Genomic DNA, 26,042 nt, shown 5'->3' with positions numbered 1-26,042 from the left:
ACGTAGCAGAGTGATTCTACTTTCAGTGTACATTTAGTGAAATCATCACAGCCACTTTCAAGCCACTGCCCTTCCCCACTGCTCCTCACTTGGTCTCGGTGTGCTCCTCGTGGCTTTTTTTTTTTGGGTGTCCTTGTCTTTTGCTGCATATTAGTTCTTTATTTTTCTTATCCTCGCCTTGCCTATCATCCCTCTAATCAAATTGTTGGTACTCAAAAGCTTCTTTCATCTCATCTAACTACATTTGGGGCGAATGTAGTTAGAAATTGATTTCCCTTTAGTTTACTGATTACAGCAACCTTTATGCATCGAAAACCTGAGCCATCGCTTCAAATCAATGAAGTCAGTTTTAAACCTCCAAAAAATCAAAGGTGAATTGGAGTAATTTTTCAGCCGCAAGCTCTTACGTTAAATTAGTAACCTTTTTTTTTTTTTAGAAAATCCGTTGAGTGGATTTTGAAAATGGCTTCATTGTATTTGAGTTCATTATCTACTAACACCAAGGTATTTGTTTTTGTTTAATGTATAGTGCAGTGCAGTACTTAAAGGCTCTCCAATAGTACTTAATGTTTGATCTGCTTAATTGTTTTAGAGTGAAAACTTCTTCTAAGTTTTAAACAATCCTTCAGAATGCAGCATTAAGTAAAGTTTCAAAATAAGTCATCACTTTAAGTAGCATATTAATTGTATATGTGTATCATTGATTTATTTATTCAACAAGCGTTTTTCAAGTGCCTGCCCTGTGCATGAAACTAGGAGAAGAGAGTGGTTCTAGCCTGCAGAGAATGTTCTCTTTGGTGGATAAGATAGACATGTACCTATGTCATTAGGTACAGGACATTAACTGTTCATTTTGAAAGCCAATCTGTGTTGTTTTTCTCGAGTTATTAAAAAGGCTCCCTAATTCAGAGGCTTGCCTGTGTCTGAGTTTGGTTGTTGTCAATGCTGTGGAGACGACGTCTTTGGAGTCTTTGCTGCGGCTAGAAAGGGAGCATGGCATGCTGGTGTCTCATTCTGTTCTCTGCCACCTTCCATATCTCAAAATTTAAGTATAGAAATCTGCATGGCATTTAGAAAGGTAAGTATATAATAGTATTCATTTGTTAGTACATATTGTCCAAAACTTTTTATTTATTTATTGTCTCAGAAATTGAGAGTGCTGCAGAGAAAGCTTGAAGAACACGAGGAAGCCCTGTTGGGCCGTGCTCAGGTCGTGGACCTGCTTCAGCAGGAGCTGTCGGCTGCCGAACAGAAAAACAAGGTACTGCTTTCCTGGAGAAAGCATTCATTTCCACTTCAGTTTGCCAGGCAACACAACATAAGCCTTTGGAGAATTGAAGCCATTTATTCATTCTTCCCACACATACGCTATGCTTAAGTGGTGGTGATACAGTGATGAGCAAAACAAACGTAGCTGTTTTCCTCATGGAACTTACAAATTTCACATTGTTATTGTTACTCTTTCCCTTTGGCGTTTTAGATCTAGGGTCCTGCTTTCTCTAGAACATCGTGTTTTCTTCCACTAAGTCTCTTTCTCGTCATTTTACTCCTCTGTCTTCAGTGGCTCTTGTGCCTTAAGTAGCATTCCTTCTCTGCCTATTTTTGTCGGTTGACTTTCTGGTGGATTGAAAGGATCCCATTATGCAATATTTCCTTGAATCTCAAAGTAATCAGGATGCTCATGTTCTAAAATCATGCGTCCCCTGGCGTTAGCCTTCCTGTCGTCCCTTGTCATGCTGTCCTGATCTCCCTTGTCATGCTGTCCTGATCTCCATTCTGATTGATGTCTGTGATCTTTCCACTTTATTCCTACAGTATCTTCTTCCTTGAGTCTGGTTGCTTGAGTGTTCTTCCTTGGTCTCCTTCCTTTCCCTGTCCTGATTGGACCCAGGTTGACCATTTGGACTACTCTTTCACCATTCCTAAGATTCCCTATGTTCCTGTCCTCTGACGTGCAGGTGGCCAAATCTTAAGGTGCATTTTGTGCAGTAGTCCACATTCTCTTCTTGCTCTTCTGAAAGCTGCATGCTGCTGGAGAAAGTCACCTGTTTCCTGTCTTCTTAATTTTCAATTCACCGTCTTGAGAAAGGCTTTCTCTGTAGCACAGAAACATTCCCGTTTCTACCATCCTCACAAAACCTGAACCTGACCCCAAGGCCATTCTCTGTCTGTCATCAGATAGTCAGGTTCACAAGGTTCGCATCTTAGTTGTGTCACTCACTGGATAGGTACCACATATATAGTTACTTCTTTGTGACTTTGGTGAATTACATATTAGTTTATAGTATTATAAATCTTCACAACACAACCCTATGCAACGATTCCTAATTCACAGAAGAAGAAACTCAGGTATAGAGAACTCATGCATCCCCATGTTGGTGGATAGACAACAGATATTTTTCTTCAGTAAATATGGTTCATAGTGTTTTTTATCATGGGCATGTTGTAAGATTACACTAAATAATGTATAAAAGTACTTAGTACCAATGTCTGGCACATAGTAGCAGCACAGTGTGATAACTAAAATTACTGTGACTCTATGAGAATCATTCTAAATCCAAATGAAGCATTTCTGGATTGTCAAGTCTAATACTTTACTTGACCTTTTTATAGTATTTAGTTGCTGATAATCACTCATTGAAGCTTTCCATTTTTTGACTGTTAGAACTTTATATTCTCTTAGTTCTCTTCCTACTACAATTCTAGGACATTTCTTTTTTTGTTTTTACTAACTTAATAAGGACTACTTTTCCTGCCCCTTAAACAGTGTTTCCCAGTGTACTGGCTCAGTATTATCAATGTGTACATCCTTTTCTCATCCTCTCTTGTGGTAGATGTGAGACTCCATCACTATGGCCGCTACCGGCTCCCAAACATTGTGTGTGTGTATACACACACACAGTTCTCTGCTGAAATGTGCATCTCCTACCAGCACTTGAACCCAACAAGTCAAAAACAACACTCATCTTCCCTCTTTAATACTTATTTTCCAAAGAGCTATTTGTATTGTAGTTTTCTCTCTGTTAGTGTACCATTCACTCGAATAAAACATATTAAGCTTTCTTGTTTCCTCCATGTTTTTTAACCCCTAAAATTAATTAAATTTCAAGGTCTGCTTGATTTTACTTCTTGAACTTTTTTTGAGTCTTCTTCTTTTCATCAGTATGATCAGTATGCTCAGGAACATCTTCACCTAAAGAGTACTTTCTGGTGGCCCAGCTCCTTGGGCCCTTGCACCCGCATGGGAGACCCAGAAGAAGCTCCAGGCTCCTGGCTTCAGAGCAGCCTAGCTCTGGCCATTGCAGCCGTTTGGGGGGTAAACCAGTGGGTGGAAGATTTCTCTCTATCTCTCTGTAACTCTGCCTTTTGAAAGAAGAAATAAAACTTCAAAGAGTACTTCCTGATAAGCTTTTCCATGTCTCTGTTTTCCTGCCCTGCCCTACAGTGTATCCTCTATATGGCAATAAGGGGGATGTATCCAGAAGTCAGGTCTAACTGTGGCTTAAAAGAGCAGAGTCCAAGTTCCCTAACTGTATTGTACATAAAGATCCTTAGGATTTGGCTTATGCTTACCTTTCCAACCTAATGTCTTACCTTGCCTTGCTAGAGCTTTGCCCACTGACAACTCCAAACTACATTGATGGCTGTGGTTTTTTTCTTATATTTGTGCTTTTCCAGGCCTGTTCGCTGTCTCAAATACTCTTTTTAATGCCTGTTTGCCAGGCTCATTCCTCATTATTTAAATCCTAGGTGATTCTTTTTGAGAAGCTGACCTAACCCGTCCTTCTTGTTTCAGACTTACCTATTTCAGGTTGCCCAAACTCTGAGTTCTTTGAGGGCAAGGAAACTGGATCGATTGATTCAGTATGAGGGGACTTCAAGAGTTTACGGAGGCCGGCGCCACTGCTCAATAGGCTAATCCTCCGCCTTGCAGCGCCAGCACACCAGGTTCTAGTCCCGGTTGGGGCACTGGATTCTGTCCCAGTTGCTCCTCTTCCAGTCCGGCTCTCTGCTGTGGCCCGGGAGTGCAGTGGAGGATGGCCCAGGTCCTTGGGACCTGCACCCGCATGGGAGACCAGGAGAAGCTCCTGGCTTCGGATCAGCGCAGTGCGCCGGCCGCAGCGGCCACTGTGAACCAATGGCAAAGGAAGACCTTTGTCTCTCTCTCTCACTATCCACTCTGCCTATTTAAAAAAAAAAAAAAAAAAACAAGTTTATGGAAAAATAGAATCAAAAGATAAGTGTGTTTTGGTGTGAAAAAACTTGAAATCCATGTGTTGTTGTTTTCATAATATATATTTTCCATGGACCTTTGAAGATAATGGAGTATAATAGAGATGTTCAGGGTACTGGAGAATATTGGAGATGAAACAGATCCAGTCCCTCCTCTTATGGAATTTATTTTCTAGTGAGAAGGAGATTAAAAGATGATGATACAAATGAATATGTATGAATGCAAACTGTCAAAAGTGTCAAGAAGCAAAAATAAAGACTTATGCAATTGTAGGTTTGGTGCCCAGTGCTTAACACCATCCTTCACCTGGAAGAGGCACCTCACTTTGCTTACCGAAATCAAAGAAATGAGTTTAGGCTCATGAGGCTTTGCCATTTTTCTTAGATTCTGTCTCAGCAGTTACAGCAGATGGAAGCTGAGCGTAATACTTTAAAGAACACTGTGGAAACAGAAAGACAAGAGTTCAAGATTCTGATGGAAAAGATGGAACTTGAAGTGGCAGAGAAAAAATTGTCCTTCCATAACCTCCAGGAAAAAATGCATCATCTTTTGGAAGAGTTTGAGCGAGCAGGCCATGCTCGGGCTGAACTGGAGTCTCAGTACAGTGCTTTGGAGCAGAAGCACAAAGCAGAAATGGAAGAGAAGACCTCTCACATTTTGAGTCTTCAACAGACCGAGCAAGAGCTACAGGCTGTCTGTGATGCTCTCAAGGATGAAAATTCAAAGCTCCTCCAAGATAAGAATGAACAGGCAGATCAGTCTGCCCAGGCCATTCAACAGCTGGAAGGTCAGTATTTGACTGCTTTCAAAGCCCATGTCTTTGGTACCCTAGTGGCTCATACTTCATATTTTCAGGGATCTGTTGACATCATTTGCTCAAGCCAATTGAATCAATAGATGGGTTAAGAATGGCATCTCAGGTTGGTCATTTGGCCTGGTGGTTAAGATGCCCATGTCCCGTATTACAGTTCCTGGGTTTGATACCTGGCTCCACGTATGATGTCAGCTTCCTGCTAAGGCAGCAGTAATGGCTCATGTGATTGAGATCCTGCCACTCATATGGGAGACCCGGATTAAGTTCTTGGTTATTAGCTTTGGCTTTAGTTGGGGGCTGTTGCAGTCATTTGGGGAATGAACCTGTGGAGGAGAGCATTTTCTCTGTCTCAGTCTCATTTTATTTATTTATATTTTTAAGATGTATTTAAAGGCAGAGTTACAAAGAGGCAGGGGGAGAGAGAGAGAGAGAGATCGATCTTCCATCCAATGGTTCATTCCCCAGATGGCCATAATGGCTGAAGCTGTACCAATTCGAAGCCAGGAGCAAGGAGCTTTTTAAGGGTCTCCTATGGCTTGGGCTGTCTTCTACGGCTTTCTCTGGCCATAGCAGAGAGTGGATCAGAAGTGAAGCAGCCAGGGCTCGAACCGGTGACCATATGGGATGCTGGCACTGCAAGCAGCAACTTTAGGCACTATGCCTCTCATTTTTTAAAAAAAAGCATTAAAAAAAGGCCTATCTTCTGAACCCTTGGTTGCATTTTTCTTGCCTCTGATTACAGTTATAATGTAGCTTCATATTATAGTTATTATATACTGAGCACTAGTGATAATGATACTTGTATTCCAAATATTAAATAGAATGCCATGTGAAACATGACTCAGATCTGAACTCTCAAGGACTGAATAGTGGAATTTGAATTACTTTGTGGAAAACTTGGGCCAGATCTGGGTGCATAGATAGGGAGTCTTATTTGCATGGAGTCATCCGTAAGTCTAAAGATGGATCTCATTGCTTTGAAAATTTCTTTTGAAAAACAAACAAACAAACAAACAAACAAAACTTTATCCTTTAGGAAGATTTAAAGGAAACTTAATTTTTCAGTGTGTTAATACAGAAATAATACATGGCTCTAAAAATAACAAACATTTTAGAAATTTGTAATTTAAAAAGTACAGCCTCCTCTCCACTTTATCAGACCTCTGTCACAAATGATAATGCTAGTTTGGGGTGTATCTAAAGGCAAGATTTCATAAAGAACTAAGTTGAAAACCTGAATCAAAGAACTAAACATTAACCAGAAAGTCTGGAGGGCTGGCCGCTTAAATGAACCATGTTCATGTTTAAAACCACACTGTGGAACCTTGGTGTGAGAGTGAAGAAAATAAAAACCATTAAAGCATTTTTTTCAAGGGGGGAAGGAAAAACAAAATTTTTTTTTTTTTTACTTTTTAATTTATTTGACAGAATTATAGACAGTGAGAGAGAGAGAGACCGAGAGAAAGGTCTTCCTTCCGTTGGTTCACCCCCGAAATGGCCGCTAAGGCCAGCGCTGCGCTGATCCGAAGCCAGGAGCCAGGTGCTTCCTCCTGGTCTCCCATGCAGGTGCAGGGCCCAAGCACTTGGGCCATCCTCCACTGCCCTCCCTCCCGTGCCACAGCAGAGAGCTAGACTGGAAGAGGAGCAACTGGGACTAGAACCCGGCCCCATATGGGATGCCAGCGCTACAGGTGGAGGATTAACCAAGTGAGCCACAGCGCTGGCCCTGGAAAACACATTTTTTAAAAAATGTCATGGCCTATTTATCTCTAAGGAGCCCTTTGATTCTTGAAACATTTAAACAATTTTTTAAAACAAAGTCAGGGCAAGCATTTGTTGCAATGAATAAAACACTTGCTTGGGAGTCCAGATCGAAAATTAGAGTGCCTGCGTTCAAGTCCTGGCTCTGCTTCCAGCTCCAGCTTGTGGCCGAGGCTCAGTCAGGAGGCAGTGGTGATGGCTTAACTCTGTGAGTCCATTCCGTCCACATGAGAGAACCAGATCGAGTCCTAGACTTCTGACCTCGGTGTAACCCAGCCGTAGCTATTGCACACATTGGAGAATAAACGAGGGCATAAAAGATATCTCTCTCTCTGTTCTTCAGATAAGTAAAAATAAAAAGAATGTTTAGAAATGTTATTCATGTCATTTTTATTAAAGAACTGAACTAGTAAATGATATGTGATATATTCTTAGAAGATAATAATAAATTTCAGACTTAAAGCAGTTATAACCTCTACGTGTTTTCTTTCCCTTAGATCAACTCCAGCAAAAATCCAAAGAAATTAGCCAATTTCTAGATAAACCAACCTTGCAAAAACATGAAACAGCATCTCAGACTTCTTTGCCAGATGTTTATAATGAGGGCACACAGGTAATTGTGAATTTCTTACAGATGTGACCTATTTACTTGGCTGTATCTGTTACTTTGGTGCTTTAATGAGGAATTATTCCAGAAAATGGTATAAACCTTGGCTTGTCTGCCGATCAGTACTTTTTAGTAAAGAGGACAATTCTATTTATAAGGAATCCTGAAATTCAGTGTCTCAGTACTAGCTAACAAGTCCCATGATCTTGGCAGCCTTTATGAGTCTAAGGCCTTAACAATCTGTATTAGAGGTTAATCATTGCTTTTGCTTTGTCATCCAGTTTCCCAGTTCAGAAGTCAGTTTGGGTTTTGGTAGACTGAGATTTGATCAGGTTTATTGTAGACAAGCCGGTTCAAACATGCACCAGAACGTCTGTCTTAGAAATTGTGTTTCTCCCATTAATTAATTAGCAATAAAAAATTTATTTGCCAAGTGACTGCTGATTGGCCAATATATGCTTTCTTCTACAAAAATATCTCTGGAAAGCTGAAATACAATTGCCAGAAGGCTGCTTTTGGTATATGAAGATCAAAATAAGAGGAATTACTTTGATAATCTTAGTTGACTAGTGTCAGGCTTGGATAACTGGATCCATGTATCTCCATTATAAGAATATGCCCTTCCATGGGGAATTGTGGGTTAAGCCTGTGCCTGTGTTGCTGGCATCCGATGTGGGTGCCAGTTCGAGTCCTAGCTGCTCCACTTCCAATTCAGCTCCCTGCTGATGGCCTGGGAGGGCAGTGGAGGATGGCCCCTGCACCTGCGTGGGAGACCCAGAGGAAGCTCCTGGCTTTTGGCTTCAGATCAGCCCTGGTCCAGCCATTGTGGCCATTTCTGAAGTAAACCAGCAGATGGAAGACCTCTCTGACTCTCCCTCTCTCTGTTAACTCTGCCTCTCAAATAAAAACAAAATCTTTAAAAAAAAAAATTATGCCCTTCCAAACTGACAGACCTATTGGCCAGCAGAATGCTGTGGTCCCTGGGCAATACTTTGTATCAATAAATGTTTTTGTTTCCCAGTTTTTAGCATGTTGCCTTTCCAATTTCTTCTGTTCTCCCATTCTCAATCTTTTCTTCCATTGTTTTGTTAAGACATTTTCCAACCATTCAAATAAAGTGAAAGAGTTTTATAGTGAACACATGTATCTGTACCATACATTTTACTGTATTTACTTTATCAAATATTTATCCATTAGTTCTTAATTTTTTTAGTGCTTTTTTAAAAATTTATTTGACAGAGTTACACAGTGAGAGAGAGACAGAGAGAAAGGTCTTCCTTCCGTTGGTTTACCCTCCAAAATGGCCGCTACGGCTGGCGTGCTATGCCGATCCAAAGCCAGGAGCCAGGTGCTTCCTCCTGGTCTCCCATGCAGGTGCAGGGCCCAAGCACTTGGGCCGTCCTCCACTGCCTTCCCAGGCCACAGAAGAGAGCTGGACTGGAAGAGGAGCAACCGGACTAGAACCTGGTGCCCATATGGGATGCCAGTGCTGCAGGCGGAGGATTAGCCAAGTGAGCCATGGCACCAACCCCATAGTTCTTAATTTTTTATACATTGCACAGTAAAGTTATAAATGTTAATATATTTCTAAATATTTTAGCATGCATGCCATTGACTAGATTTCAGTATTTGTGTATAGTGTTTTTTTCTTTTGAGATATTTCTCTTTCTTTTTTTTACAATTTAAAAAATTTTAACTGAGGGGCTGGCATTGTGGCGTAGTGGGTAAAGCCACTGCCTGTGACACCAACATTGCTTATGAGAGCTGGTTTGAGACTGGCCGCTCCACTTCCAATCCAGCTCCCTGCTAATCTGCGTGGGAAAGCAGCTGAGGATAGTCCAATCTTGGGCTCCTGCACCCACGTGAGAGACCTGGAAGATGCTCCAGGCTCCTGCCTTCGGCCTGGCCCAGCCATTTGGAGACTGAACTAGCAGATAGAAGATCTCTTTCTCTCTCTCTCTATGTCCCTTTCCCTCTGTAGCTTTGCATTTCAAATAAATGAATAAAGTAAATCTTTAAAAAAAATCTTAACTGAGACATAAAAGCTGTACATGTTTATGGGGTACCATGTGATGTTTTGCTGCATGTCTGCTTTATGTAATGTCCAATAGGGTAAACGTGTCTATATCCTCAAATATATATCATTTCTTAAATGTGTAAGCCTTGACTATACCATTCATGTTTTTTATTTTAAAGATTCTTAAAAATTTATTTGAAAGAGTTACTGAGAGAGATAGAAACAAAGAGTTCTTCCATCTGCTGGTTCACTCCCCAAATGGCTGCAATGGCTGGAGCTGAGCCAATCTGAAGCCAGGAGCCAGCAGCTTCTTCCTGGTCTTTTACATGGGTGCAGGGACCCAGGGGCTTGGGCCATCCTCCATTGCTTTCCCAAGCACAGTAGCAGGAAGCTGGATCAGAAGTGGAGTTGCGGGACTCAACTGACACCCACATGGGATGCCAGTGCTGCAGGTTGGACTTTAACCTGCTGGGCCACATCACCGGCCCCTCATTGAGTTTTGTCATAAGCATACACCTGTGTTACTGAAACCCCTATCAAGATAATATTACATTGGGACGGTGCTATGGCATACCGGTTGAAGCCACCGCCTGCAGTGCCAGCATCCCATATGGGCACTGGTTAGAGTCCCGGCTGCTCCACTTCCAATCTAGCTCTCTGCCATGGCCTGGGAAAGTAGTGGAAGATGGCCCAAGTCCTTGGGCCCCTGCACCCACGTGAGAGACCCAGAAGAAGCTCCTGGCTTCAGATCGGCACTGCTCTGGCCGTTGCAGCCATCTGGGGAGTGAACCAGTAGATGGAAGACCTCTCTCTCTCTCTGCCTCTCCTTCTCTTTCTGTGTAACTCTGCCTTTCAAATAAATAAATAAATCTTTTTTAAAAAAAGATAATATTACATTACCATCACCCTGCAAAGTATTCTCATACCATTTTGCAGTTCACTCCAGCAACTATCCTTCTTTCTTCCTTTACTGTAAATTTTGTTTCTGCAATATCATATAAATGTAATCACGTAATATGTGCTCTTTTGTATAAGGTTTTTGCTTAGTATGTCTTGGGAGTCATCCATTTTGTGTATTAAGTTTATATTTTTGAGAAATATTTCGTCTTATGAATATTCTGCATTTTCCTTTTGCATGATTGTGCTGTGATTTCTTATTAATGGTCATCTTAGTTTTTCATGCTTTGGCTGTTATGAATTAAGCTGCCGTGAACATTCTTATGCAAGTATTTGTGTGGACATAAGTTTTCATTTATCTTCAGTTAATACTAGTTGAAGAATTACTGGATCATAGATTGCTTATATATTTCACTGTATAAGGAACTATCAGATCTTTTGCCAAAATAGTCATACTATTTTATATTCTAACCTAAAATATACGAGAGCTCCTGATACTTCACATCTCTAGTTTTTTATTGTTGTTGGTTTTTAAACTTTTAGCTTTTCTGATGGCTGTGTGCTAGTATGTCATTGCAGTTTCAGTTTGTATTTCCGTAATAACAAATGATGTTGAACAGTTTTTCTAGAGATTTTTGGCCAATTACATATCTTTTGGTGAAGTATCTGTTCAAGTCATTGTCTTCATATCTTAAATAATTCTTTATCTTTTTATTAACTTGTGGGGATTCTTTTATCTTCTGAATGTCAGTCTATTATCAGATATGTTTGATGAATAGTTTCTCCCATGTTGTGCCTTGCCTGTTCATTTTCATTATGAGTCTTCTTTTTTTTTTTTTTTTTGACAGGCAGAGTGGACAGTGAGAGAGAGAGAGAAAGGTCTTCCTTTTGCCGTTGGTTCACCCTCCAATGGCCACTGCGGCCAGCACACCGCACTGATGCGATGGCAGGAGCCAGGTGCTTCTCCTGGTCTCCCATGGGGTGCAGGGCCCAAGGACTTAGGCCATCCTCCACTGCACTCCCGGGCCACAACAGAGAGCTGGACTGGAAGAGGGGCAACCGGGACAGAATCCGGCGCCCCGACCGGGACTAGAACCCAGTGTGCCGGCGCTGCAAGGCAGAGGATTAGCCTATTGAGCCGTGGCGCCGGCTGATTCTTCTATTTCAATTTTTATTTTATTTGAAAGGCAGAGAGACAGACAGGAGGCAGTGATCTCCCATCCAATCCCTAAATGCCTGCAAGAACTCAATCCAGAGCTTCCACAGCAGTGGGAGAGACCCAACTACTTGAGCCATCACCTGCTACTTCCCAGGACGTGCATTTATAGGAAGCTGGAATCTGAATAAGAGCTCAGACTCTGGTTTGGGATGCAAGTTTGTTCTAGAGGCTAGAACAGACAGCATCTTAACTGCTATACCAAATGCCTACCCTATGATGTTTCTTTTATTCTTTTTTTTTGGTGGTTGGGGGGGGGGGTTCACTTTATTTATTTGAAAGAGTTAGAGTGAGAGGGACAGAGAGAGATCTTACGTCCACTGGTTCATTCCCCAAAGGGGTGCAACAGCTGAGGTTGGGCCAGACCAAAGCCAGGAGCCAAGAGCTTCATCTGCGTCTCCCACATGGGTGCAGGAGCCCGAATACTTGAGCCCTCCTCTGCTGCCTTCCCAAGCACATTAGCTGGACATAAGTGGATCAGCTGAGACTCAAACTGGTGCCCATATTGGATGCCGGCATTGAGGCAATATGTTTGATAAGCTTTTGTTTCATTATTTTGTCTTGTGTGCTTTTGGTTGCTGAAGGGGGGACGTGTTATTCCATCTTCAGTGTCAGCAGAAGTCTTTCATTGGATTATTAGGTGTAGCCTCTCCCTCTCCCTCTGCCCCGTCCCTCTCTCTCTCCTTCTCCCTCCCTTCTTCTTTTCTTCCCTCCCTCCCTCCCTCTCTGTCTCTGTCTCTCTCTCTTTCTCTCACACACACACACACATACAAACACACACAATGTTTTTTTAAGTTTTGTGCATCTGAAAGGAAAGGTGGGAGGGCAGAGAATGAAACTTTCACCCACAGATTCGTTCTCCAAATGCCCACAAAAGCTGACACTAGTCCAGGCAATAGCCTGGAGCCTGGAACTCTATCTGGGTCACCCACATGGGTGGCAGAGACTCAGCTATTTAAGCTGTTATCTTCTGCCTCCCAGGGTGCACGTTGGTAGGAAGCTAGAAGCAGAGCTGGGACTGGAACCCAGGCCTTCCAGTTTGGGATGTGGGCCTCCTAAATGGCATCTAAAGCACTGAATCCCATCCCACAACAAAATTTTTAGGTGGTTGCTCTAACAAGATTGATATGTGTCATTAACCTTTCTGTCTTTTGGAGCTAATACTGTATTACTATATTTAAAATGTAGACTCTTGTAATCATAAACCCTTGCCCTATTGTTTATGCCACAGTTGCTATGTTTTAGTAGAGTTACAAGACCCAGCACACAGTGTTAAAATTTATATTTTAAACATTTGTATGTTTTGATAAACATTAAGAGGCAAATATAGCCTTTAATATTTACCCATTTGTCTACAGTTTGCAGTGCTTTTTCCTCTCTGATGTTTGTATTTGCTCATGATAACATTTTCCTTTAGCCTCTAGAACAACCTACCGTATTCTTGTTGCTGAAAAACTTGCCTTAGTTATCTACAAAAAATACCTTTATTTTGTTTTTATTCTTGAATATTTGTTATTGAATATATAATTCTGGATTGATTTTTTTTCTTTCAGGGCACTAAAGATGTTTCATTGCCTTGTGATTATTATTTTTCCCCTACTGTTTCCTGGTATATTTCCCTGCTATTCCCTATTACTTACACTGGTCAGATAGTCATTCCAATTATTACCCTCTGTATGGAAAGTTCATTTTTCGATGAAGATTTTTTTCGATGAAGAAGTCTTGCCTGTTAAGTACTTAGTTGTCTTTTTCTTGCTTGCTTTTGTTGAATTTCTCATATATATGCATAATCCCATTTTGGGGGAAAATTTTGGCCATTTCTGAAAATAATTTTTTCTATTTATTCTGTCCTTCCTCTCTTCTGACACTACAGTTATAAATATATTGAACCTTTTAATATTACCGATATATCTGTGAGATTCTCTTCATTTAAAGAGTGAACCTATGGATAGAAGATCTCTGACAGCTGGTGCTGTGGCTCACTAGGCTAATCCTCCACCTGCGGTGTTGGTACCCCGGGTTCTAGTCCCAGTTGGGGCACCGGATTCTGTCCTGGTTGCTCCTCTTCCAGTCCATCTCTCTGCTGTGGCCCGGGAAGGCAGTGGAGGATGGGCCAAGTGCTTGTCCCTGCACCCACATGGGAGACCAGGAGGAAGCACCCAGGCTCCTGGCTTCGGATCAGCGCAGCGCCGGCCGTAGCAGCCATTTCGGGGGTGAACCAACAGAAGGAAGACCTTTTTCATCTCTCTCTCTCTCTCTCACTGTCTAACTCTGCCTGTCAAAAAAAAAAAAAAAAAAAACTCTGTCCGTCTCTTCGTTTCAGATAAAGTGAAACTGATGAAAACAAAACAAGTTATTTTTGCCTTATGTGGGCCGTTTTGAGTCCTCACTGAAAACATCTAGTTCATCATTCAGCCAGAAGTTTGGGCCAAGGTTATTCAGGGAATTTTGGGCTCACCCTTGCTGATACTCTTTCTCTCCTCTCTGATTTTTCTCCTCATGTTCTGCCAACTGTGTTTGTCCTTAAGTCCATCTTCTCATTCATCAAGCCCAAAATGCCTATGACTATTCTATTGGAATTTTGCTTGCCCTATATAAGGCAAACTGAAAATTTCCCCTAGGATAGCTCCCTCCCCCTGAAAAAAGGCCACAAAAACAAAATATGCCCTAAAATCTTCCCTTGCTATTCCTTTAAACGTGAAGGTTTGAGGTCAAGGATGTTATAAGACACCTTTATGACTTAAAAATTCACAATTTTGGCTGGCGCCGCAGCTCAATAGGCTAATCCTCTGCCTTGTGGCGCCGGCACACTGGGTTCTAGTCCCGGTCGGGGCGCTGGATTCTGTCCTGGTTGCCCCTCTTCCAGGCCAGCTCTCTGCTGTGGCCCGGGAGTGCAGTGGAGGATGGCCCAAGTGCTTGGGCCCTGCACCCCATGGGAGACCAGGAGAAGCACCTGGCTCCTGCCTTCAGATCAGCGTGGTGCACCAGCCACAGCACGCCGGCCGCGGCGGCCATTGGAGGGTGAACCAACGGCAAAGGAAGACCTTTCTCTCTGTCTCTCTCTCTCACTGTCCACTCTGCCTGTCAAAAAAAAATTCACAATTTTATGAAAAATGTTATGGAATAATCCTCTTGGAGGAGAAAGAAAAACATAATGACATACAATTAAAGTTGAGGACATAATTAGATATACTATGCCTGTTAGGAAAACCACACATTTCTATGTGTGTAATTTAAGTGTAAGGAATTTTTTATCATACAGTTATGTGTTGCGTAATGTTTTGGTCAACAACGGAACTGTGTTTATGATGGTGATCATATAAGGTTATACTGCTTAGTGACAGTGTGCCCTTAGTTTGTATAAGTAGCTTGTACGATGTTCACATAACTACAACATCACCTAACAATGCTTTCTCAAGAATGTATACCCACTGTTAAGTGAGGCATGACTGTACTTGAGAGGGAAAAACAATTATAGCTCTTTCTTTCTCGTGAGATACATAGTTCTTTTACTTCTCTTCCTCTCTTCATTCTCCTTCAGGAGAGAGACCTTGTTACTTAATTGCATTAATCTAATTTTATGTGGTATTTGTCTGTGAACCTGAAAGTGTTCTTTCTTCTGCAGTAGATTGGGATTTCTGTCTCTGTAATCCAAGCTTCAATCTCAAATTCAAAAGCCAATGAATAAGTTTGAGTATACATTTCATTCTTTTTTGTCATCAAGTAAGAACAGTTTTTCAAAGATTACCTAGGCAGATAAGTAGATGCTGTTTGGAAAGTATTTTCGTGCCTGTGGAGCTTGGAGACAACAATCATGCTGGAGGCTATCTGAGCATTGCTCTAAGAGTTTTTCCTTGGAGAATCATTAATTTGTTGTCTTCCTACAATTTAGGCAGTCGCTGAAGAGGACACTGCCTCTTTGCAGAAGAGAGTGGTAGAACTAGAAAATGAAAAGGAAGCCTTGCTTCTTCGTTCTTTAGAGCTGGAGGAGCTAAAAGCTGAGAATGGTATGTATACGTAAAAACCACGATTCTGTCTCCTAATCCCTCTGTGCAGTGTGGCTATTTTTATTGCTATAAACACTTGGATTCTCTGATTCTATGATAATAAAGATCTTAGATAGTGGAACTGGTAGTTATCAAAGATAAGATTAATACTCATTAAGTGATTAGAGCTTAGTACCAGGTTTACATAAGATAACACTGATATAAACATCTTGCAGTGTGGCCTGCAAATACTGCCGATATCTGTATAATTTATATTCCTTTGTAATAGCCAAGGTATCTTCTAAGAAGTATGGCTTGATTAGGACCTGAATAAGATGCTGATAAATTTTTAAGTAGACAAATGAAGAAAGGAAGGGCATTCGTGGTAATAATTTGTGGGAGGAAGTAATAAAGATTACATAATAAATGTTCAAAAGTAGAAACCACTTTGGGTTTTGCTTATGCTGTTCACTGCTTAGGGTCCTACCCCTATTCTTTGGCCTGATTCTTATCCTTTATTTTTTTAAAAAACTATTATTTAATAAATATAAATTTTGAAAGTACAACTTTTGGATTATAGCGGTTCTTCCCCCCATAACCACAACCACCCTCCCACCCCCAAACCATCCCATCTCCTACTCCCTCTCTCATCTCATTCTTCATTAAGATTCATTTTTAATTATCTTTATATACAGAAGACCAACTTAGTATATACTAAGAAAGATTTCAACAGTTTGCACCCACACAGACACACAGAAACTATAAAGTACTGTTTGAAGACTATTTTTGCTGTTAATTCTCATAGTACAACACATTAAGGACAGAGATCCTACATGGGGGGGCAAGTGCACAGTGACTCCTGTTGTTGATTTAATTGACACTCTTATTTATGATGTCAGTGATCACCTGAGGCTCTTGTCATGAGCTGCCAAGGCTATGAAAGCCTCTTGAATTCACAAACTCCAACCTTATTTAGTCAGGGCCATAATCAAAGTGCAAGTTCTCTCCTCCCTTCAGAGAAAGGTCCTCCTTCTTTGATGGCCCCTTCTTTCCACTGGGATCTCACTCACAGAGATCTTTCATTTAGGTCATTTTTTGCCAGAGTGTCTTGGCTTTCTGTGCCTGAGAAACTCTCATGGGCTTTTTAGCCAGATCCAAATGCCTTAAGGACTGATTCTGAGGCCAGAGTGCTGTTTAGGGCATTTGCCATTCTATGAGTCTGCTGTGTATCCCGCTTCCCATGTTGGATCATTCTCTCCTTTTTAATTCTATCAATTATTATTAGCAGACACTGGTCTTATTTATGCGATCCCTTTGGCACTTAATCCTATCTTTATGATCAATTATGAACTTAAACTGATCATTTAACTAGTAAGATGGCATTGGTACCTGCCAACTTAATGGGATTTGGAGTCCATGGCATGTTTCTAGCTTTACCCTTAGAGGTATATCCATTACTCACCCTTTAGACCTTGACTAGGGCATTATCTTCTCAGGAATTCAACCCTGATCCCCAAAAGGTGATTGACATGAATTTTTGTGCTTTATAGCATCCCTGCATGCCTTTAACTTTGTATTAAAATGATCTGTTTATATATTTGTCCTTTTTACTTATTGTAAACTTTTCAAAGATAAAGTACAAGCTCTTCAAGATCAAGGGTTTTTAAAATTTGTTTCATCTCTGCTTTACTCAGAACTAGTATAGTACTAGCAAAGAGTAGCTACTGAATAAAGTTTTGTTGGCTTGAACAGTTAGCATTTTGTTCTACCTGACTGTGCATGGACAGTTGGTAAGAATGTAGACATCTCCTCCCAGATATCATCTGCTTCATGAAGATTTACTAACAAATAGTTAATGATGCTTTACTGAACTGAATTAACTGTGCTTTATCTTTTAGGAGTTAGAATGAATACCAAATAAAGTTTAGTATTCAACTCTAAAGCAAACATTTCCAACTGAACCATTTTACAGTTTCCCACTTAGTTCTAAAGTGGGTATTTTACACCTATGTTAGAACACTGCTACATACTAATAAATAAATGACATCATAAATTCTGCTCATTATCTAACTCAAAGTACTTCTTTGAGACTTTATCCAGGGTGCTTACTTGGCAGTTTTGCAAACAGTTCCTGTCCCATTCATGTGGCTTTCACACAGCGTGGAGGCAGTATATGAGTTTCATTCTCTTTCCTTCTTGCAGGGAAGCTTGCAAGATGTTCTGTATTGACTTCTGTGTCTGATCTCGTAGGTGACCTTTGCTTCAGGTGTCGTGTTCCTTTTTGCCCTGCCATTTCTACCGCTCTCTTCTTTCCTCGTGTATTCTTGTGAAATATCTGAACCTATTATGTGCTGTCTTGAATTGACCTTGGAGTAAAATGAACAAGATAGGGACACGACAAACAGAGGAGAACTGTAAATGCTATCTCAGTAGAAAATATATTTTGTGAACACAGCAGGATTTTGGATAAATTAAGATAGATTTATTGTGCAGAAGTTCCAAATGTCATAGGCCCTGTCATCCTTCTCCGAAGCTTTCCACTGTTTAGTTACGTGTCACTCAGGTCCAAGGTAATCATCTACTGCTAGTCTATCTGATGTCTTTCTTGGTCTCCTGACATTTCTTTACTTTAATAAAATAAGCCTTTTGTCTCCCCCTAACTACTTTGCCTGTTTCTTTCCTCTTGATTATTTCAGATATCTCAGATAGCCTCACCTTTGCAATCATGTTTCTTTTTATAAACACTCTACATATATCTTATAAAGATATTTATTTTTGTGACTTTCAGAAAAACTGTCTTCTCAGATTAGTCTCCTAGAGGCTCAGAATAGAATTGGAGCAGACAGAGAAGTCCAAGAGGTAAGTGATGTGTTCTTAATATAAATGCAATATGGCCTAAATTAAGAGGAGGTAACTTCAAATCTGAACATTTCTGCAGTTTTCTAGTGTTCATAGATAATTGTATATTACCTAAAGAATGAGATCTAGGGGCTGGTACTGTGGCATAGTGGGTGAAGCTGCTGCCTGTGGTGCCAGCGTCTCTTATGGTTGCTGGTTCAAGTCCCGGCTACTCCACTTCTGATCCAGTTCTCTGCTGTGGCCTGGGAGAGTGGTAGAAGATGGCCTGGGTCCTTGGGTCCCTGCACCCACATGGGAGACCTGGAAGAGGCTCCTGGCTCCTGGCTTTTGATCGGCCCAGCTCCAGCCGTTGCGGTCATTTGGGAAATGAACCAGCAGTTGGAAGATCTCTCTTTCTCTGCCTCTCTATAACTCTCCCTTTCAAGTAATCTTTAAAAAAAATTGGGTCTATTTGAGAGATTCATAATGGTCATTATTTCTCATTTACTCTCTGAATATTTGGAATTCTTTGTCCTAAACCAACACAAGTATAAATAGTTACTTACTTGGAATTTAATAATACATTTCTTATACTGCATTATCATTGATTTCAATTATTTTGTATATCTAAGAAAAGTTTCTCAATGAAGAGATTAAGTATAATTTCTTGCCTCCCCTCCTTCCTCAACAATTTGGCACAATTTTACTTAGTATTGTATAAAAACAGTATCTTTGGTGATTATTTTTATAACCTATTATAATAAATGCATAGTTGCTTAATGTCATTCTGCTAATTTAAGATCATTGTTAGCTGTATTGTGCTTAACAAACTGTTCTTCTAATCAAAAAGTCAGTGATACAATCTATAAATGACCTTGAAAAACAATGTCGCTTCTTTTTAAAAAATATTCAGTTATTTATTCAAAAGGCAGAGTGACAGAGAGGGAGAGACAGAGAGGGAGATATCTTCCTTTGCTATGAGAGTCACTGATTTTTTTTCCCAAGAAAACAATTATGGGAATAATTATATGAATGGAAGTCTAACACAGTAATCTTTGTAGTAAATTGGTTCACATTTTATCAAATAGGTCCATCATTTCATATGCAAGCCCTACCAGAGCATCTTTTTATTATTTGATCCTTATAGTGTATCTGAATCTGTGTATTTGATAATCTACATGTCTGTTAGTGCCTATTTTATGGATATTTGATAGCTCTTTATTTCAATGGATAGCTTAGGAAAAGGAATCCCATAGCTTCCCCCTCAGTATGAGATGAAACAAAGGTTTAATTTATTCCTGTTTCCGTTTTAAAGAAGTTCTTAGAAGAAACAATGAGGAGTTTTAATCTGAAGGAAAAAGTTTCTCCTATAAGCCACATCTAGAAAATCAGTTCCAACTTTCCTTAGACCTCAGGAATAGTTTGATCTCATTGCAGGATTAAGAGAGTGTCCTCTGAGGTCCAATTTGGGAGATGCAAACTGATTTTAAAAGGATCTAGCAGTTGTATGGTGCAAAAGTTTTGACTAAGAAGTTTCAGGTTTTGGGAAATGCATGAAGTACTAAATTTTAGCTAGGCCATTTTTTATATTATAAAACACCTAGTTAGGGCTTTTTTCTTTTTCTCATTTAAACAGGTCAGCATGGTGGATGTTACCCTGCTCAACAAGAGTAGCTCTTCTCCTGAGGAAAGTAGGCAAGATATCCTAGAGAGCACGTTTTCTCAGAAACATAAAGAATTATCCGTTTTATTATTGGAAATGAAGGAAGCTCAAGAGGAAATTGCATTTCTCAAAACACAACTCCAGGGCAAAAGGCCTGAGGAGGACCATGAGGCCCCTGGCGAGAAAGAGATGAAGCAGAAAGAGGATGAGGGGATGCCTCCAGGTAAAATAAAAGTTGTTGAGGACACAGGGCACGATTTTCCTTTAACACCGACTGAAGAGAGCAGTCTTCCAGCTGTTGAAGAAGAAGAGACTAGCATTCAGCATCAGACTAGGGCATCTGAGGAAATACCTTCAAATGACACTGAGATGGAATTGAAATCCACTGAGCAGGATGATGGTGATAAATCCCCTCCCGCTGTACCAGATATAGGTCAGTGTCTCCAGGGTGAGTTGGAAAGGTTACAAAGTCAAATTTTGGAGCTTGAGAGAAATTTTCATAAAGCAGAAGAAAATCATGAGAAAAGTCTGGATGAGAAAACTAAGGAAATTAGCAACTTAACCCAGCTGATCGAGGAGTATAAGACAAACGCTGAAAGCACCAGCCACGCATTCACTGCTTTGTCCGAAGAAAGAGACCAGCTTCTTTCTCAGGTGGAGGAGCTCAGTGTTCTACCGGAACTGAGAGCTCAGATAAAACAACTGGAAGCCAACCTTGCAGAAGCAGAAAGGCAGAGAAGGCTTGACTATGAGAGCCAAACGACGCAGCACAACCTGCTAACAGAACAGATCCACAGTCTCAGCATAGAAGCCAAATCTAAAGATGTGAAGATTGAAGTTCTGCAGAATGAACTGGATGATGTGCAGCTTCAGTTTTCTGAGCAGAGTGCACTGATCAAAAGCCTGCAAAGCCAGCTGCAGAAGAAGGAAAGTGAAGTGCTGGAGGGGGAAGAACGGGTGAAGTATGTGTCAGGTAAGGTGGAAGAACTTTCACAGGCTCTTTCACAGAAGGAACTTGAAATAGTGAAAATGGATCAGCTCTTGCTGGAGAAAAAGAGAGCTGTGGAAACCCTCCAGCAAACCATCGAGGAGAAGGATCAGCAAGTGACAGAAATCAGCTCTAGTATGGCTGAGAAAGTGGTTCAGCTTAATGAAGAGAAATTTTCTCTTGGTATTGAAATTAAGGCTCTTAAAGAACAGTTGAATTTATTATCTAAAGCCGAAGAAGCAAAAAAAGAGCAGGTGGAAGAAGATAGTGAAGTTGTTTCTGGCCTCAAACCTAATTATGAGTCCAGCCCAGCAGAGCTAACGAGTAAAGAGGAGCTTCAGCATGAAATAGACCTGCTGAAGAAAGAGAGTGAGCAGAGAAAGAGAAAGCTCCAGGCAGCCCTTATTAACAGAAAGGAACTTCTCCAAAGAGTCAGCAGATTAGAAGAGGAATTAGCCAAAGTGAGAGGTGAATGTAAGGAGATCCCACTCAGTGAGAATGAGAAGAGGGAACTGGAGGAAGATAAGGAAAACAAAGAAGACTTAGAAAAGTCTGTGACTTCTAAGTGGCAAGAAATAGAATTTTCTTTAAAACAGGCAATATCTGAGAAAGAAGTGGAATTAGTGCATGTAAAGAAGGACTTGGAAGAAAAAATGGCAGCTGAAGAACAACTACAGGCAGTGGTTAAACAGATGAATCAGAACTTGCAAGATAAGACAAACGAAATCGATTTACTCCGAGCTGAAATCATGGAAAATCAAGCAATCATTCAGAAGTTGACCACAGGTAACAAGGATGCAGGTGATGGGGACCCAGCAGCAGCTGTAGAAGAAAGAGTGGTGAGTGGTCCACATGATGCAGGTAGTGGAGAACACTGGAAGCCAGAACTAGAAGAAAAAATACTGGACCTTGAAAAAGAAAAAGAACAACTTCAAAAGAAGCTTCAGGAAGTCTTAACTTCCCGCAAAGCAATTCTTAAAAAGGCCCAGGAGAAAGAAAGGCACCTTAGGGAGGAGCTGAAGCAACAGAAAGATGATTATAATCTCTTGCAAGAACAGTATGATGAGCAAAGCAAGGAAAAGGAGAACATTGGAGAGCAGCTAAGGCAACTCCAGGTTCAAGTGAGGGAGTCTGTAGACAAAAGTCGCACAGGCACTGATCAGCAGGGCTCTCCCACTCAAAAATTAGAAGAACCTTTATTCAAAGCCCCAGTACAACACCCCTCTCAAGTGGTCTTAGAGGATGACTTGTGCTCAGACCGGCCTTCTCATCCCGAGGCGCAGGGCAGTGTTTCTGTTGCCCAGATGAAGACCCAGCTGAAAGAGGTAGAGGCTGAGAAAGAGGCGTTAGAACTGAAACTTAGTTCTACAGCAAGTGAGCTTAGTAAAAAATCAGAAGAGGTACTTCAGTTACATGAGCAGATAAATAAACTAGGTTTAGAAATCCAGAGTCTGAAGACAGCGTCCCGTGAAGCTGAAGCCTATGCAGAAAGCCTGAAGGAGAAATTGGAAAGCAGTCAGCAAGAAATTGCTGGCCTGGAACACCTAAGAACATTACAGCCTGAACTAAATGAACTGCAAAATATCATAAGCCAAAAGGAGGAAAAAGTTAGCTACCTTTCTGGACAACTTAGCAAGAAAGAAGAAACCCTTATTCAAGTGCAGACAGAGGTAACAGAACAAGAGGCTTTAATTAAGGCTCTGCATACACAGCTGGAAATGCAAGCCAAAGAGCATGATGAGAGGATAAAACAGTTACAGCTGGAACTTTGTGAAATGAAGCAAAAACCAGAAGAAGCCGGAGAAGAAAGTAAAGCAAAGCAACAAATACAAAGGAAACTACAGGCTGCCCTTATCTCCAGAAAAGAAGCACTAAAAGAAAACAAAAGTCTGCAAGAGGAGTTGTCTGTGGCCAGGGATACCATTGAACATCTTACCAAGTCTCTGGCAGATGTGGAAAGCCAAGTTTCAGCTCAAAACAAAGAGAAAGACACATTCTTAGGAAGGTTGGCTGTTCTTCAGGAAGAAAGAGACAAACTCATTACAGAAATGGACAGGTCTTTACTAGAAAATCAAAGCCTCAATGGCTCTTGTGAAAGTCTGAAATTAGCTCTAGAGGGTCTTACAGAAGATAAGGAAAACTTAGTGAAGGAAATTGAATCCTTGAAATGCTCCAAGATTGCAGAAAGCACTGAGTGGCAAGAGAAGCACAAGGAGTTACAAAAAGAGTATGAAATCCTTCTGCAGTCCTATGAGAATGTTAGTAATGAAGCCGAAAGGATCCAGCACGTGGTGGAAACTGTGAGGCAGGAGAAGCAAGAGCTGTATGGCAAGTTAAGAAACACAGAAGCAAATAAGAAAGAGACAGAAAAGCAGCTGCAGGAAGCTGAACAGGAAATGGAAGAAATGAAAGAAAAGATGAGGAAGTTTGCTAAATCTAAACAGCAGAAAATCCTAGAGCTGGAAGAAGAGAACGACCGGCTCAGAGCAGAGGTGCAGCCTGCGGAAGGTACAGCTAAGGAATCCATAGAAGCACTTGTTTCTTCCAATTCCAGCATGAAGGAGGAGCTAGAAAGAGTCAACACAGAGTACAAAACCCTTTCTGAGGAGTTTGAGGCTCTAATGGCTGAGAAGAACTTGCTCAGTGAAGAGGTTCAAGGTTTGAAGCATCAAATAGAAGGCAGTGGGTCCAAAAAGGAGAGCCCAGAGGCCACTGAGAAACCTGATAACGAAAGGGAGATCACTGAAGAGGCAGCACCAACTGTGCCAAGTGAGGCTGATGAACAAGATGCTCTGAGTGTGAGCACAAGGCTTGACTATTCGGAATCTGTTCCATCAGGGAGCAGTGCCGAGGCTAACATAAATGAGAATTTGAGCTCACATGATGAAATTAATAACTACCTGCAGCAGATTGATCAGCTCAAAGAAAGAATTGCTGAATTGGAGGAGGAGAAGCAGAAAGACAAGGAATTTAGCCAGACTTTAGACAGTGAGAGAAAGGCATTATTGAGTCAAATGTCAACAAAAGACGGTGAGCTAAAAATGCTTCAGGAGGAAGTTACCAAGATAAACCTGATAAATCAGCAAATTCAAGAAGAACTCTCCAGAGTCACCAAACTAAAGGAGACAGCAGAAGAAGAGAAAGATGATTTAGAAGAGAGGCTTATGAATCAGTTAGCAGAACTTAATGGAAGCATTGGAAATTATTATCAGGATGTTACAGATGCCCAAATTAAAAATGAGCTACTGGAATCTGAAATGCAGAACCTTAAAAAGTGTGTGAGTGAATTGGAAGAAGAGAAGCAACAGTTAGTCAAGGAAAAAACTAAGGTGGAATCAGAAATACGAAAGGAATATTTGGAGAAAATACAAGGAGCCCAGACAGGACCTGGCAATAAAAGCCATGCAAAGGAACTGCAAGAGCTGTTAAAAGAAAAACAGCAAGAAGTAAAGCAATTGCAAAAGGACTGCATTCGGTATCAAGAGAAAATTAGTGCTCTGGAGAGAACTGTTAAGGCTCTAGAATTTGTTCAGAGTGAATCTCAAAAAGATTTGGAAGTGACTAAAGAAAATCTGGCTCAAGCTGTTGAACATCACAACAAGGCACAAGCAGAATTAGCTAGCTTCAAAGTACTGCTAGATGACACCCAAAGTGAAGCAGCAAGGGTCCTAGCAGACAATCTCAAGTTGAAAAAGGAACTTCAGTCAAATAAAGAATCAGTTAAAAACCAAATGAAGCAAAAAGATGAAGACCTTGAGCGAAGATTGGAGCAGGCAGAAGAGAAACACCTGAAAGAGAAGAAGAACATGCAAGAGAAACTGGATGCTTTGCGTAGAGAAAAAGTCCACTTGGAAGAGACGTTTGGAGAGATACAGGTTACTTTGAATAAGAAGGACAAGGAAGTTCAGCAACTTCAGGACAACTTGGACAGTACTGTGGCCCAGCTTGCAGCCTTCACCAAGAGCATGTCCTCCCTCCAAGATGATCGCGACAGGGTGATAGACGAAGCCAAGAAATGGGAGAGGCGATTCAGTGATGCGATCCAAACCAAAGAAGAAGAAATAAGAATCAAAGAGGAGAATTGCAGTGTTCTCAAGGATCAACTTAGACAGATGTCCATCCATATGGAAGAACTGAAGATCAACGTTTCCAGGTAAATGACCAGGTTTTTTTTTTTTTCCTCAGTAAGTGAATGCAAGGAGAATCTCAAGCTATTTATCTCCCTTTAATATTATGGATCTAATTTTTACTTCAGTTCCATTTGAAGATGTATTTTCTCTTTTTTTTTTAAGGTGTATTTTCTCTCTCACTACAGTCTCAGTCTCTCTCTCTCTCTGTGTGTGTGTCTTTGCAAATAACTTCCAGCTACAACTTGTATTAACATGAAAAATTTGCATTCTCTCTTCTGATATCCCTACTGAGAGATCTCCTAGATTTCTCTCCATTTCTATTTCACTACCCTTGTCTGGATTTCTACCAGAGTATTCCCAAATTATTGCCTTAGCATCCTAAATAATCTCATCTTTCCTTTTCCCCATAGTCTGCCTCAATTCATACTGCAAATTCCTGTTAGAATTATCTTCCTCAAACTCCAATTTTATATTAGCACTTTTTAAGCTTAAGAACTGACAGTGTCCCCCAGTCTTTGTACTCTCCCACTTCTAATAGATTCTTCTGTTCTGAAACAGGTTTACCAAGATTATTTTGTCAGACATTGGCTTGTCTGGTACAAAATAGAGCAAAACAGGAAAAATAGTTACTTTTCATAGTGTCCAAAATCATGTCACTAAAATAAGCAACAAATGTTGGAGTTCTTGCTTTTAATCTGTAAATCTTTAGGTGTGCTGTACCTTTAATACATTCAGAGCTAACTGTATAGATAGAGAATTGAGAACATTCAGTAGACAAATATGTAGATAGAATATCTCTTCAATAAAAATTTTAACAACTTCAATTATGAATATACATTTGTAGATCCATTAAGAACATTTTGTAGTATTTGTTCCTCAGGCATAATGCAG

At 40.7% G+C, this 26,042-nt stretch overlaps 1 protein-coding gene across 6 annotated transcripts in view; it reads left to right on the top strand.

The window, feature by feature from the left end:
- The window catches only part of GOLGB1 (golgin B1), an 82,181-nt gene that overhangs the window by 30,503 nt on the left and 25,636 nt on the right, over positions 1-26,042 (top strand). For all 6 annotated transcript variants that reach the window (XM_062208804.1, XM_062208813.1, XM_062208810.1 and 3 more), the window contains 6 exons: positions 1,148-1,261; positions 4,619-5,021; positions 7,307-7,422; positions 15,439-15,553; positions 18,321-18,391; positions 20,007-25,174. In XM_062208804.1, coding sequence (XP_062064788.1) covers positions 1,148-1,261; positions 4,619-5,021; positions 7,307-7,422; positions 15,439-15,553; positions 18,321-18,391; positions 20,007-25,174 — 5,987 coding nt within the window. The remainder of the gene's footprint in view (positions 1-1,147; positions 1,262-4,618; positions 5,022-7,306; positions 7,423-15,438; positions 15,554-18,320; positions 18,392-20,006; positions 25,175-26,042) is intronic.

This window comes from Lepus europaeus, chromosome 2, assembly GCF_033115175.1.
Source record: "Lepus europaeus isolate LE1 chromosome 2, mLepTim1.pri, whole genome shotgun sequence".
In the NCBI taxonomy this organism is placed as follows: Eukaryota; Metazoa; Chordata; class Mammalia; order Lagomorpha; family Leporidae; genus Lepus; species Lepus europaeus.
This window is presented reverse-complemented; position numbering and strand designations above follow the sequence as displayed.